At 36.2% G+C, this 14,274-nt stretch overlaps 1 protein-coding gene across 1 annotated transcript in view; it reads left to right on the top strand.

Annotated features, from left to right (window-relative positions):
- Positions 1-9,303, top strand: part of LOC133214483 (coiled-coil domain-containing protein 102B-like) — a 39,861-nt gene extending 30,558 nt beyond the window's left edge. The window contains 2 exon segments of the mRNA XM_061357393.1: positions 8,497-8,654; positions 8,656-9,303. Coding sequence (XP_061213377.1) covers positions 8,497-8,654; positions 8,656-8,746 — 249 coding nt within the window. The 3' untranslated portion in view covers positions 8,747-9,303.
- Positions 9,304-14,274: the final 4,971 nt, after the last annotated feature.

Below are 14,274 nucleotides of genomic sequence, written 5' to 3'. Positions count from 1 at the left end.
CTTCTGGCAGTCTTAAGGCAAACAGATGTATTATTTATAGCATATGTTTTAACATCATTGTTCTAACAGTCCTTCCCAGTTCTAACTTGTTTCCTGATATCTTTTACAATAGTTTGTTATTCACATATGAAAATGTGAAGTAAGAAGTGCTTATGTCTTGGTAGTCACTGACAGTTTGATATTCCTCTAGTCTGTCTTTTTTATTAATTGTGATTACAGCAAAGAAGGCTAGTATACAGCTAGAATCATTCAGTATTTGTTTAGTCATCTTCTCTATTTTTTTCACCTGAAAAATGCAATGGTCTCTTTTGTTTAAAATAAGATTAAACATAAAAACATACTATAAGTTTACAGTAAAAATGAGTGCATGTTGTGCACTCATTCTTTTTATTGATCTCAACAGCTAGATAAAAGCAGTCTGCAGTTTTAAATTATATTCAGATAATTGGTTAAAGGAGAATTTTGAACAGGCTTTACGGATAATTTCATCTGATACTCATTGATAGAAAATCTTTTTTCCTTGAGTGCATAGTACATTGTCCTGAACAGCAGGTGGTAGATATTAAACGACTCTTCATGTGAATTCATTGTTTTGAATGGGGCTCCACCAGACACATTATGATCCATGCAGATGCTACATTTTAGACATGAATGCAGCAGACAACATCTGAAATGTGGGGAATATCATGCCCTGATGTGCATGTTAACATTGACTGTTAAAGCTGCATTAAGAATTCTATAAGATGGACACCATTCCTAGTTTTTCAGTGAAGATGTTAATGTTTATCTTAATGTAATATATAGTCCATATAAACTTGAACTTTAAAGAAACTGATAAAAGCAGTGCCAGAATCATAGAAAGGAAGATCTGTCAGATCAAGGGTAATTTTCCTAACCTCACTTCTAGCATTTTCCTATTCTTGAAATTATTTGTGCCTCTCTGAATATATTATTTATGACTGTTGTAAAGTTTCAGCCCTTAAGTTTTTTATGTATCTATGGACAACATATATTGCTGCAGAAAAAACTTGTAGTAAATTAGTCATACACACAAAAGACTTTTCTCTGTGTGTAAACGGCAGAGAGGAAAATAAATGCCTGTAAATCAACAACTGTTCTTTTAATGTCAACATTGTGCAATGATACCGGCTTGCAGCAGACTCAAACATTTGAGTTGTACCAGAAGGAAGAAATATCTGATTACAAATCAAGCTGGTGCTCAGATAGACACACTGTTATAAATACAAACATTCATTAAAAGTTCAATTTGTTGCAGGGCTCAGTGTCTCAAGATATTGTCAGGCACATTTATCATGCTTTCAATATAGTTTCTGATGGACTAAATGGTGTTCTTGGCAGACTTGCTCACAATAAGAGAAAAAGCGAAGTAAATTTATTTTTCCCATGTTGAATATTGAAATGCTTGTAAAATAAAAAGGTAGCCAACATTTGTCTTCCCTTTCATGTAGTAAGAATGCTATGGATTCTGGCAGTCTATGATGACTTCTTTTAGATGAAAAAGTGAAAAAAAAATCTAAAAAAAGTCACATGCACTATAAATAATCATTGCAAAACCACCTTGTTTCACACATGGTAAATAATAGTTTTGCTTGCCAGCGAACATCACACCTGTGTACAGCAGTGCTGGACTTGGAAACAGGCAAGCTAGTGGGTTTCCTTCAAGGCTTTAGGAGCTTCTGCAGTTGTCACCAAGCTCTTACAGACTTCTAGCAGTAGAAAACTTAAATAAATCTCCCCCAAAACACCCAAAACAAACAAAAATCCAAACCAAAACCAAAACAAAAACAAAACAAAAACAAAAAAACCCAAATTATTATAGTGCAGATAATGAAGTTTCTCGAAAGTATTTCCTATTCAGTTGGACATAGGTGTCTTGATTACATGAAGTCTTCCTATTTAACCTTTCCCAAAGGGAGGTATGCAGTGGAATTGAACCATTATTATCTTAGTTCTGTAGACACCTCTGACATAAAACCAAGAGGGATTTCAAAGAATGAGATTCAGCAGTCTAACTGATCTCTTCTCCTTGTATATAGTATCTTTTTGAAGATATTTCTGCTTGTATCAGTTTTTTCCCTGATCTCCCAATCTCCCAGTACAGACTTTCTTTTTTCTCCCAGTTGTGCTGAGAGTGTCTTAACAGTTTGATACCATTCGTTTAGACCATCGATAAAAGATCTTCAGACCCAGTATTATAACTGTGTTACAAATTTTAACAATGTATCACAATGCATTCTTGATGAAGAAACACACTGCTCCTGCTTGATGGTTGACTCCTCCGGCAGAGCTTGATTCTAATTCATTTCATCCAATCTACCTAGGTGTCATATTTAAGGAAGCTGCACTTTTGCCAGTCCTTCTAGAAACTGAAACACATTCAGTACTTTAAAAGTTGACAAAAGCTCATAAATAAACGAAACTATCAGTGTGAAATGGTAGATTCTCTGTCCTTGCATTTCTTGACAATGTATGACCTGGAGGATATTTGGTAAAACTGCACAACTATTGAGTTCTTGACTCTGGCTTTGAAAAGGTCATTGGATATGATTTTTTTGAGATTTAGTATTCCTGTCTTCCTTACAGAAAGGGAACATTTGCTTCAGAAACCAAGAGCTTTCTTGTGCCAAGTTTTGTAAGTAACTGTGGAGAAAAGATAGTAAGAGTCAAATTCACTAATTCCTTTATGAAGCTTTATAGTTATTTCAATAGGTTTTCCTTATTAGGAAAGTGCCATGATTCTTAATTCATAATCAACCTGTGACTTATTAAACTTTCAGATCAATGTGTCTTTGCTTTAAGTTTGTAGAATGATTTGTAGCGTAGATGAGTGGAAATTACCTCCATGCACAATATACTGAGGATATCAAGAATCTTGAAGATGCATATTCATTCATCCTGCTTTAACACCTCAAAAAAGCTCTATGCAGTTTTTTAAAGCACAAAATTGCATATTGATTTTAAATTTTCGGTTTTGATCTGTGTAAGCTGAAACAGATGTTTTTACAAGTATTTGAGTGAGGCTGCCAGAGGTTTCTTTTTATTAGTTTAAATAGGAATTCTTGCTTCTCTGGTTCACAGGTCTGTAGGTCCGGATTGTAAATAAATAAATGAAACTTTTGTTTTCATCTGTTCTGCTGTAGAAAAGACCTTGCATATAATGTGATATATCTTGCATAGACAAGTTTTATTTAGGATGTTTAGAGACTCTCAGAAAAATGCTGTTGTAAACCCCACCAATTTTGTAAAAAAAAACCCAACCTTTTGAAGAGAGAATTTCTGGTTGAGTTGGCATTTTTTCTGCTGATGTCATTGTCAGTCATATCAATTTCTGATATTGTTGTTAGATCAAAACAAAACTATACCTATTTGCCATTATGCTTGTGTTCTGTCCATCTCTATTTTAAATGCTTCTTTTAGAAAGTTGGAGATGATAACTAAGTACACTTTCCTACCTTTTGCCAAGTTTTATAAAAAGTTAACAAAAGTTTGTGCTCTAACCAAACAAAAAGTGCTGCATTCTTAATCTCCCTTGCTCCTGAGGGCTGTGTAGAAAATTTTCCATTTTCCATCTGAAACCATATTGACTGTTACATCTCTTTTTTGTCATCCTCCTTTTAGCTGTCATTACTTCCATTAAAAACGGGTAGGCAGCTTAATTGTCCTCCATCTTACTTCATCTTCCCATGATGAAAAGGAAGGAGAAAAAACTTGTTTCAAATAAAATCTTTTGAGCCTCAGTTGCTGTCGTGATGCCTTAAACTGAACTAGAGCATTAAGATTTTCTCGCTAATGAACTGTACCAAGAGGAGCTCCTTTTTCTGTGACTGTTTTTTTTCAAGATTCTGTCTTTCATGTTACTCATAAAATGGTATAAATTAGATTTAAGATGTTATTATCTAGTTTCAAAGACAGTACACCGTACTTCATTGCCACCACTCATCTCAGCAATTATCCACTTCACTCACAATAACTTGACCTCACTCTATGCTTTCACCATTGTTCTGGTCTTCCTATTGAAAATTGAAATTCAGTGCAAGTTTGTAGAGACATTTTCTGGAGAGAAAAAATATTCACATTTGAAGGTAAAATAAAATATCCCAAGGTGCTTTTTGGTTGGTGTTTCCTTTTTTTTTATTTTTTACATGTTCCAAATTGTTTCTTAAGTTTTCAATTCCTTTATAAATCAGAATCTGTAGTTCCACTCAAAAGCATACTTATTCTCTGCACAGATTATAATGTATATTTTATGTGAAAAAAACCCAACCCTGCAATTCTTTTCACTGTAGATGCAATGTAGATACCACTGCTATTGTCAATTTGCATTTGTTAACTGAAATTTCAGTAATAAATTTCAAAATGAAAAATAAGTATGATGCTCATATGAAATGCTTTTGTGAAAATTGAAAGGGGAGAACAGATTTTAAGACATCAATAGATTAATTGAAAGGGTGTGTGTTTTTCATGTAATGAAGAGAAAACAATACAAAACAGGTTCTCTTTAAAGAAACACAGCAACATAGAATCATAGATCATCAGCTCCAACCATTAAATTAACAGTGTCAAGCCCACCATTAAGTCATGTCCCAAAGTGCCACATCTGCAGGTCTTTAAAAAGGGAAGTGGGTGACTCAACCACTTCCCTGGGCAGCCTGTCCCAACACTTGACAACCGTTTTAATAATTTTTTCCCAATATCCGATATAAACCTCCCCTGGTGCAACTTGAGACCCTTTCCTTTGATCATACTGCTTGTTCCCTGGGAGAAGAGACTGACACCAACCTCTTTTCAGATAGCTGTAGAGAGTGATAAGGTTTCCCCCTAAGCCTCTTTTTCTCCATGCTAAACAGGGATCAAGTCTGCTGATGAAAGGAAGTGGGGGTGAGTTGCTGATACACCTGTGCTGCCGTTCAGTGGGACCTTGATAGGCTGGATAACTGGTCAGAGAGAAACCTAATGAGGTTCAACAAGGGCAAGTGTAGGGTTCTGGGCCTGGCGAGGGAGAGCCCCAAGTACCATGTGAGGGTAGTAGAATACTGGAAGAGGCTGTTCAGAAGGATCGTGGAGTCTCCCTAGGGGCTTTCAAAACCCACCTGGGCACATTCCTGTGTAACCTGCTCTAGGTACTCCTGCCTTGGCATGGGGGTTGGACTAGATGATCTCCAGAGGTCCCTTCCAACCCTAACAAATCTGTAATTCTGTGATTCTTAAAGTTTGTAGACATCTTGGGTGCAATGAATTGAAATTTTAAAGACAGATAAGTAAATCTGTGTTTGACATAAGAGCTTGGTTTGGTAGTTGTCTTGTGCTTAATTATCTGACTAAAATTCCACTTTGGATAGTTTTATGCTTTCTCTCTTCTTAAATGTGCCAAAAATGACTTGGTATTAATCAGTGTCATCACTTTGAGGCTTAGAATTTGAGCTGTGTCTTTTGGCAGATGTTTTGTAAGAACATAGGGATTTCTCATGTTCCAGATATTTCATGGGTACTTGTAAAGCATTGTGTCTGCACATTTATGTGAAAAAAGGGGGTTGTGATTGTAGTCCAGTAGATCATATTTGAACAACTATAAATCTACACAATTTGAGGCAGAAAAGTAATTAATAAATTAATTAATTTGATGCTAAACAGAGGTATGTGGTCTGTTAATGTCTAGTTATTGTACAGAAATTCAGTGAATAGAGTTTAATGACCTCATTAGGAATATGTGAGCATCTAACATTGTCTTTTGCACTGAATTAACGTCTTGTACTCCATCACCAGTGGGCAGACTATGCCAAAAATATCCTGAACTTCCCCTGAATTGTAGCTACATGCCATTTCTCATGTTCTTCTCAGAGAGATAAGATCAGCACCTCCCCCTTGAAGAAGCTGCAGGCTGAAATGAGGTCACTCCTCAGCTTTCTCTTCTCCAAGCTGAACAATCCAAGTGACCACAGCTGCTCCTTATGAGTCTTGCCCTTGAAACCTTTCACTATCTTGGTCACCTCCTCTGGAGACACTCTAATAGTTTGATGTCCTTTCTATATTTATGCACCAAAACTGTACACAGTACTTGAGATGGGACTGCACCAGGGCAGCATAGGGTAGGAAAACCACCTTCCTTGACTGGCCAGCTATGCTGTGCTTGATGCACCCCAGGACATGATCTGCACTTTTGGCTGCCAGGGAACATTGTTAACTCACATTCAACCTGCCATCCATCCAAAACCCCAGTTCTCTTTCCATGGGCTTGCTTTCCAGTCTCTCATTTCCCAGTTTGTATGTATAACCAGGATTACCCTGTCTCATGCGGAGAATCTGTCCGTTGCTCTCGTTAAATTTCATAATGGTTGGTGATTGTAATACAGTATGTGAATTGGCTTTGAAATAGAATTTGGAGATAGCTCTAATTAGTTTGCTAATGAAGTACTTTATTGTAATGTTTTAGTTCTTTTGCCTTTGATTTCCTATCCCATGGATTATAATTTATTACTTAGATGCAACTTCATAAAGTGCTCATACTTGATAATGTAAGCCTGTGGATATTATGGACCTCATTTTTAAAGGGGTAAGCTTATGATCACATTCTAATTTTACATGGAAGCTGTTCGAAACATCAGCCCTACTGCCTGTCTTTTATAGTTCTTTATCAGCAGAAGATGGAGCTTATGGTGAAAAAAAATACATTGCCTACTTCTTTTCCTTTTCCTCCCCCCTACTTTACTCGGTCTTTTGGGGAATTCTCTAGTTTGTCATATATAGAATACTAGCTAGAGAAATATCTGGAAAATATAATCATTTCTAGTAAACAAGGACTTGTTAGTTTCCTTTGAATATGTTTTTTTGTCCATACTAAGGAGACTCAAAAAGCATTTCTGCTTTCCTCTGAAAATCTGAATGAGACTCTTTGACTTTATAGTTTCTGATTCTCTTTATTTGCTCAGAAATAAGGTGGGAACGACAGGTTTACAATTTGATTTAGATAGCTAATCTGATTTTGATGATTCACAGGGTCTGAATTATGTTTCTCTGATGCTGTAACACCTCATTCTCTTTGCTTCAGGTTCAGTAGCTTTCCATTATTTGCCAGAAATTGATTTAAAATTAAAGTAACCAATATCTCAAACATACACCTCTCCAGGTCTTTCTGAAGCCTTGTTGGAACAGATATTCTGTTTCTTCAATGAAGAAGTGCCTTGCACCCTTGTCAGTTGCTACTTTTATCAAGTAATCTATTTTAGTTACAACAGAACTGAAAATTGTCAGTTGCTACTTTTATCAAGTAATCTATTTTAGTTACAACAGAACTGAAAATTGTGTAGCTGTAAAAATGTTGACATTATGTGTTAGAATTCCACTTTTTTAAATCTCAGTTGAAAGAGCTGGAACCTTTCATTTTCATGTTTTTTTAACCTGCCTTATTCTCTTTAATCTTTTCATAAGTACTAGTAAATAATAACTTTTTAATAGTAAGTACTTGTCAATAATAATCTTCTGATAAAAACCTGTTAGTACCTGACAAATAAATGCTTTATGCTATAAAAATAAATGCATTTTACCAATTTTTCTTTTGAAATATGAGAAACATTTCATACATTCTTGATAAAACCTCTGACTATCTGTCTCTGAATAGTAAATAAAATCAGTTGTTAGATAATTACTTTATATGACTTAGTAACATGGCTTTTTATGATGTCTTTAATTACTCCTACATGTGGATTAGATGAATGAATTCAGAAAGCTTGGTTATCCTAAATTAAGTTTACAGTATTGGCCATAAAAAGATAATATTTCCCTTAAGACTATTAGTTGTGACTTCAAGGAACAGATTTTTGCAAACTTAAAAATACTTCTGCTTGTTAGGCTAGTGGCTTCTAGTACTGGACACATACTTCAGAACTAGTTCAGTTTGATGAATATTCATTATCGTTCTTCTAAAGTATAAACAGACCATAACTAGAAACATGCTGATTTTTCATCTTTTGGGGAATAAAATGTGAACTTTTATACTGTCAGACCAAAATCTGTCTGAATGTTACTTAAAAAAAAAATATTGTTTGTTTGGGTTTTTAATACTTTTGTGCCATAAATAGCAGGAAAATAAATTAGATTTGATTTCCAGTGATTATATTAAAACATTACCTATGCTTTAGTTTTGTAAAGGTACAATTAGTGAAAACTTGACTGTCTTGTTTGGTTTTTTTTTCTTTTTAAATTCAAGTACTCAGTTTTATGAAACATGGAAAACATATCTTGAACTGATTTCTAAGATGTCCTCCTTCCTCTGAGGAGAGGCCATTAGCCTCATCTGGTGAAGAACGGGATTTTTGAATCAAAGTATTCTGATTATTATATATGATTATATATAATTATATCATATAATAATATAATATATATTGTATGTATCATATTATTATATTTAGACTCATATTACTTTTTTCTCTCCCCCCCCTCTGTTTTGCTTCTTCCTCCTCCCACCCCAACCCTTCCCAGCTGGAAAGACTGCAGTTTGAGAATACCTCTGGATGGGGGAAGAGAGAGAGACTTGAAGCAGTAAAGCAAAGTTTGGAAGAAGAGAACAGAAGTTTGAAAATGCAGGTAAAAGAAATTCAAGGGCTTCCTTAGATGAAAAATAAAGCAACACTAAGTAAATTGTGATCATCAAAATGCACTAAGTAAGCGGCTGATCAAAAATAAGGTATGTGCATTGCTTCATTTGGTTACTCGGGGAGCAGTCCCCTAAATAATTACTATTTCATAATGTCAGAATGTGTTCCTGAAAGAATGATTGTGCAAGGTAGAACAGCCTTGTTAGCATCTCAGACCTGGACAATTAGAACTCAATGACTTTGAATTTCTGTAGGGTAGAGAAATAGCAAGAAGCATCTTTTCATATTTAAAAGGAGCAGGAGGATATGACAAGTCTGACAAAACTTGGGAGCAAAAGTGGAGACTGGTAGGAAGAGAAGAAACTGAGGAAGTTTCATAGCTGCAGAGTCCTGATGAAGGTCAAAGCAAAAAAAGCTGTGAGAATTTTTTTGTTGTGCTGAATATTGAATCTCTTCTTAGGGAAGAGAGAGCTGAAGGAAGGGTCTTATTTCTTATTTTTGATTTCTCTAAAGATCTGATCACTTTTAAATCTTATTGTACTGCTAAAAATGCTGTGATAAATTATTCAGAGACTTTTAGCTGTGAGTATTTCTTTTATTTTGTGGTTTTCTATGCCAGTAATTAACTAGCAATTCAGAAGGCTCCTAATTTCAAGGTGACTCTGAAAGCTGGGTGAAAGAAAGCGAAAAAAACATCTCCTAACCATATGCATACTTGATATTACAAGCAAGGGCAGTGAGAAACAGTAACAGTCTTTTGCCAAAAAAACAAATAACGTAATGTCATCTATGTGCATTTACTGTTGAATAATGGCAGTCGGAGGAACTAGGACCAGATTAAAGTTATAATTGAAAAAAGTAATTTCTCTTGGGAAAGATTAGCAGGGAAAGGTTCTGTACTTGAGGTCTGCTTTTAAATGTAAAATATGTTTTTCCTATATTTCTTTTGTGACTCAGGAAAAGCAAATTGCAATTCATGCATATGGCTTACCTTTATAAAATATCTTACATAACAATCACCTGTTTTGGATTTTCCTTTACTAGTATTTATTTTATCCTATTGAATCATATCATACCATAACATTTCATATCATATCCTATACTAATTTTCATGTTTTCTTTGTAGTATATGTAATTTGAGGTTGGAAATGTAGCCAGAAAGATGCTCATTTGCTAAGGCATGCAAAGACCTGGCCTCTGGTTGCTGGCAGAGTAAACACTACCACATTAAGTAGTCTTCTATGACACCAAACATCCATTGGAAACATGAGTAAAATAAAAGATCAACAGTGTTAGAGGAAAGAAGGACTATGGTGAACCCTTAATGCCACAGTGAACTCTTCACAGCAGCAAAATGTTAGTTAAAACAGATGCAGCCTTATGAGAAAAATTACTTTGGCAGTGAGTTCATCCAAATCAGTCATGGCATTGGAGACCTGGGCAGCCATATGTGGAGAAGACAGTTGTTTGTAGAGATAGTTAGCATATATTTTAACCTTGTTGCTGCCATTAAATGAAAAATAAGACTTAGGGAAGGACAGAGTGGCTTTTTGAAAGACTGCAGCCTAACTCATTTTATATCTTAGACGGAACCTGCCTATTCCTGCGTAGAGACATCCTAGTGTCACTGTTGAACATTTCTAAATTCTGAGAGTCTCTCAAGCAACCTGATCTAGTTGAAGATGTCACTGCACAGTGCAGGGGTGTTAGACTAGATGGACTTTGAAGGTCCCTTGTAACTCAAACTATTCTATGATTCAATGATCTAATTTGCTGTAATACTGTCAATATTCTGAAAAGAATGGCTTTGACTTCTGATTTAGGAGCCTTTTTTCTTGGGAAGGTAGCTCGAGTTCAAATAAAATAACACATTAGAGGCACTGTTAGAAGAGTACAAAAGGATGATTTCTATAAAATATGGGTGATGGTTATATGTTTAGGTTAGCTAAGGAGGTAATATGCAAGACTGAAACTGTAGCTCTCTAAAGATCTTTGCGCATCTTACTCTGAATGATCAAGGCTTTATTCAGCAGATAGACACAAGTGATATGGGTAAGGTGTTATGGAATGAATTCCAGAGGAAACCACAGTTGTGTAACACCCTAGCTTCTCCAAAACCTGTATTTATGAGATGATTTGGATGATCCATTGTAGTTTACAGCACTACAGTGTTATTAATTGTTGTATAGCTGATTCACATTTTTAAAGAGTATAAATAGGGGCAACATTTTTTTCCTTAATTACGGTTTTAGTTAAACATGGTATCAAAATACAGAAGTGAAGTTCTTATGTCCTTGTCTAAACGATTTCATGTTGACACTTGATTTTCTTGCTCTTTAGTATGTATACTTCCACAGAATGTAGAATTTGTGCAATCTCTTACCACTAACAGTAGCAAATCATGCAGATTGAAATTCTAAACACACAAAAGTTAATATTAATTATGTTTTGTACAAAATGTGAGCCCTTGATATTATTCTTAGCTGGCAATATGTTGGTTTAAAGTGTTTCCATATACAGTTTTTGAAAGGCTAACTTCTATTGTACAAAAAGATGAGCAGAACTGATGAAACAATTGAGATCAGACGTTACTATGTGGTCTTATTGACTGTACTTCTTGAAGTGGAAAATACTGTTTAAATTATTAGCTGTATTATTTGACAAATAGCATGGCGACAAATGTTAAATGGATCTAACTGGTTCGTCTAGGATGGGATAAAATTAAGAAAACCCCCGAACTTGCTGATAGTATAGATCTATACCCAAAACTTGCTGTTTATGGGAAAGATTTTTGCTATTTCATCAGTGAATATGACCTTGAAATAAACTTATTGATTTTGAGGAATAATAACAGCTTTTTTGTATTATCTCTAATTATTATGGGGAATATTTGGTTATTAAATGTGTGATTCACTGAATGTGTTTTGCAGTGGACTTGTACAGAATCTAAGTACAGAATGCTGAACTCTGGAGCTTGCTTATCATATCATAGACTAAATTTTTAAAAAAAGTTTCATTTCTGTCTTCAGTATTATAAAGTTAGGGAAAAAAAATCCATTGTTTTTAAAGATGGAATGATGGACAACACATTTTTAAAATGAAACCATTTTAGATTAACATTACCTAGCAAGATTTTGTTTAATTGTCAGTATTTGAGTTTTCAAAAGCAGGAAACACTGAATTTTTTTGTGCAAATAATAGAAAATTGTCTTGGGTTCACATGGCAAGGTTTTGATAGGACTGGGACCACCGGAGTGGCTTCTGTGGGAAAAGATCAAGAGCTGCCAGAAACAGTCAGCTCCAACTGGCTCCAAAAGGAACCTGCTGCTGGCCAAAGATGAGCCCGTAAGTGCTGCTGTTGGCTCATCTGTGAAGCCACATTTCAGATACAGAAAAAAACACTGAGCAGCAGTGTGTGATAGTGATGAGTAAGGAAAAAATGTGAGATGAACAGGTCTGCAGACATCAAGGCCAGAGAAGTAGAAGGGGTGGAGGTGCTCCAGGTGCCCACCACAGTCCTCCATGGGCTGCAGGGGACAACTTTCTTCACCATGGTCTTCTCTACAGGCTGCAGGGAAATCTTTACAGCAGTTACAGCCTGTGAGGGACCCACACTGGAGCAGTCTGCTCCTGAAAGACTTGCCCTGTGGAAAGGACCTGTTCAGGAAAAGTTCTTGAAGAAGTGTGGTCTGTGTGAAGGACTAATGCTGGAGCAGTTCATGTAGAACTGTATAACATGGAATGGACCTCCTCCTGGAGCAGAGGAACAGCATGAGTAGAAAGGTGTCGTGGTTTAACCCACAGCCAGACAGCTTGTTACCCACTCCCCCACCCCTTCTTGCCCTCCCCCTACTCCTGGGGGACGGAGAGGAGAATCAAAAAGAAATGCAACTCCCACGGGTTGAGATAAGAACAGTTTAGTAACTAAGGTACAATACGAATCACCACTGCTACCACCAACGACAACAATGATAAGAGAAAACAGCAAAGGAAAGGAGTACAATACCACGCGCCGAACCGCCAGTCCGACCCGGCCGACCCCCTCTCCTTCCGGGTTCCCCCCCAGTTCCCCCCTCGGCATGACGTGCTGTGGTATGGAATACCTCTTTGGTCAGTTTGGGTCAGGTGTCCTGTCTCTGCTTCCTCCCGGCCTCCCCTCCTCCCTGGCAGAGCATGAGACTCACAAAGTCCTTGGCCAAACCAAAACACCATTTTTATCAGCTTTGTTCCGAGCCCGAAAGTCAAAACACAGCACTGCACCAGCTACCAAGAAGGAGAAAAAATGACTGCTGCTGCTAAACCCAGGACAAAAGGAGAAGCAGAGACTGACCCATAACCTGCCGTTCCCCATCTGTGCATAGTTGGAGAACTTAGAGGAGTCAGGAGTGAAGGAGTGAAGCTGGGCTTGGGAAGAAGGGTGAGAGGGAACAGAGATTTTTTTTTTTGTTTTATCTTTGTTTCTCACCATCTTACTCTATTTTTAATTGACAGTATATTTAGTTTTCGCCAAGTCAAGTCTATGGCTGATGTGAGAGAAGTGTAACTAGTAAAGGCTAATAGTAATTGCTGTGTTTCATTCCTGGGTTTGTGTCACAAAGTTCTCTTGGATTGAGCTTTTTAATATAGTTTTCACTTTTCATCAGTACAAAACTCAAGAGAATCCATAATTACAATATTATTGTTAAACACTATGATACTTCATCTAGCACTGTTCAACCAATGGAGAATTATCTTAGTTTAGATGAGAACCTCTGGGGCTGGTTATCGTGATGGTAATGTGGCACCCGTTGCACAGTTCCCTCAGCAGATTTTTAGAAGACCCTATGTTTTCTCATAACTACCTTTTGGGACACAGTTATTTTTATATGATTTTTTTTTCCTTAGTACTTTTCTGGTGAAATGCTCATTTTAATTCCTTAGAAAACCCACTAAAGTATAAAACTAAAAGAAAATAAAAAGTGAATTTTACAGATATGTTCATTTCTTCTAAGAAATTATGCCCATCTTTAATAATAGCAAGGAAAAAAATACTGAATGAACTTCTTTACTGTGAGAGTAAAGAACTTCTTTACTGACAGAGCACTGGAACAGGTTGCCCAGGGGGGTTGTGGAGTCTCCCACATTGGAGATATTCAAGGCCCGCCTGGACAAGTTCCTGTGTGATGTACTCTAGGTTACCCTGCTCTTGCAGGGGGGTTGGACCAGATGATCTCTTGAGGTTCCTTCCAACCCTTGGGATTCTCTGATTCTGTGATTGCAAACTCTCATAGATCAACGCTCAGCACTCCATACTTTTCCCACCAAATTTTTTCCAGTTTCAAAAATTTGTAATTGCTGACAAGAAAAAGCTGAAGGTTAAAGACTGGACTTTTAAAACAGAAAAATCTCTCATTTTCATGTGATTAGTGGCATAATTTTGAGAGCGTTAGTATGCTTTAATTTTTCCATTTAAATTTAGTATTTTATCTCCTATTTTCTAACTTCTTGAATGGGCCTATAAATTGTATATTTGTACAATTTTTATACAATTGTACAATTTTTGAAGACCATAAAAATTTTGAATTACACATTTTATAGGAATACTAAACCTCAGGAAAAAAAATGTAGGTTTTGTTGATTCATGTTAATCAGTTATTAATTAGGACAAGATTTCATTCCCTCA

The sequence above is a fragment of the Neopsephotus bourkii genome, unplaced genomic scaffold (assembly GCF_033783945.1).
Source record: "Neopsephotus bourkii isolate Nb327-2 ecotype Australia unplaced genomic scaffold, CSIRO-AGI_Nbou_v1 NB_894, whole genome shotgun sequence".
Classification (NCBI taxonomy): domain Eukaryota; kingdom Metazoa; phylum Chordata; class Aves; order Psittaciformes; family Psittacidae; genus Neopsephotus; species Neopsephotus bourkii.
The sequence above is the reverse complement of the archived record's forward strand: the minus strand, read 5'-3'. Positions and strand labels throughout refer to the sequence as shown.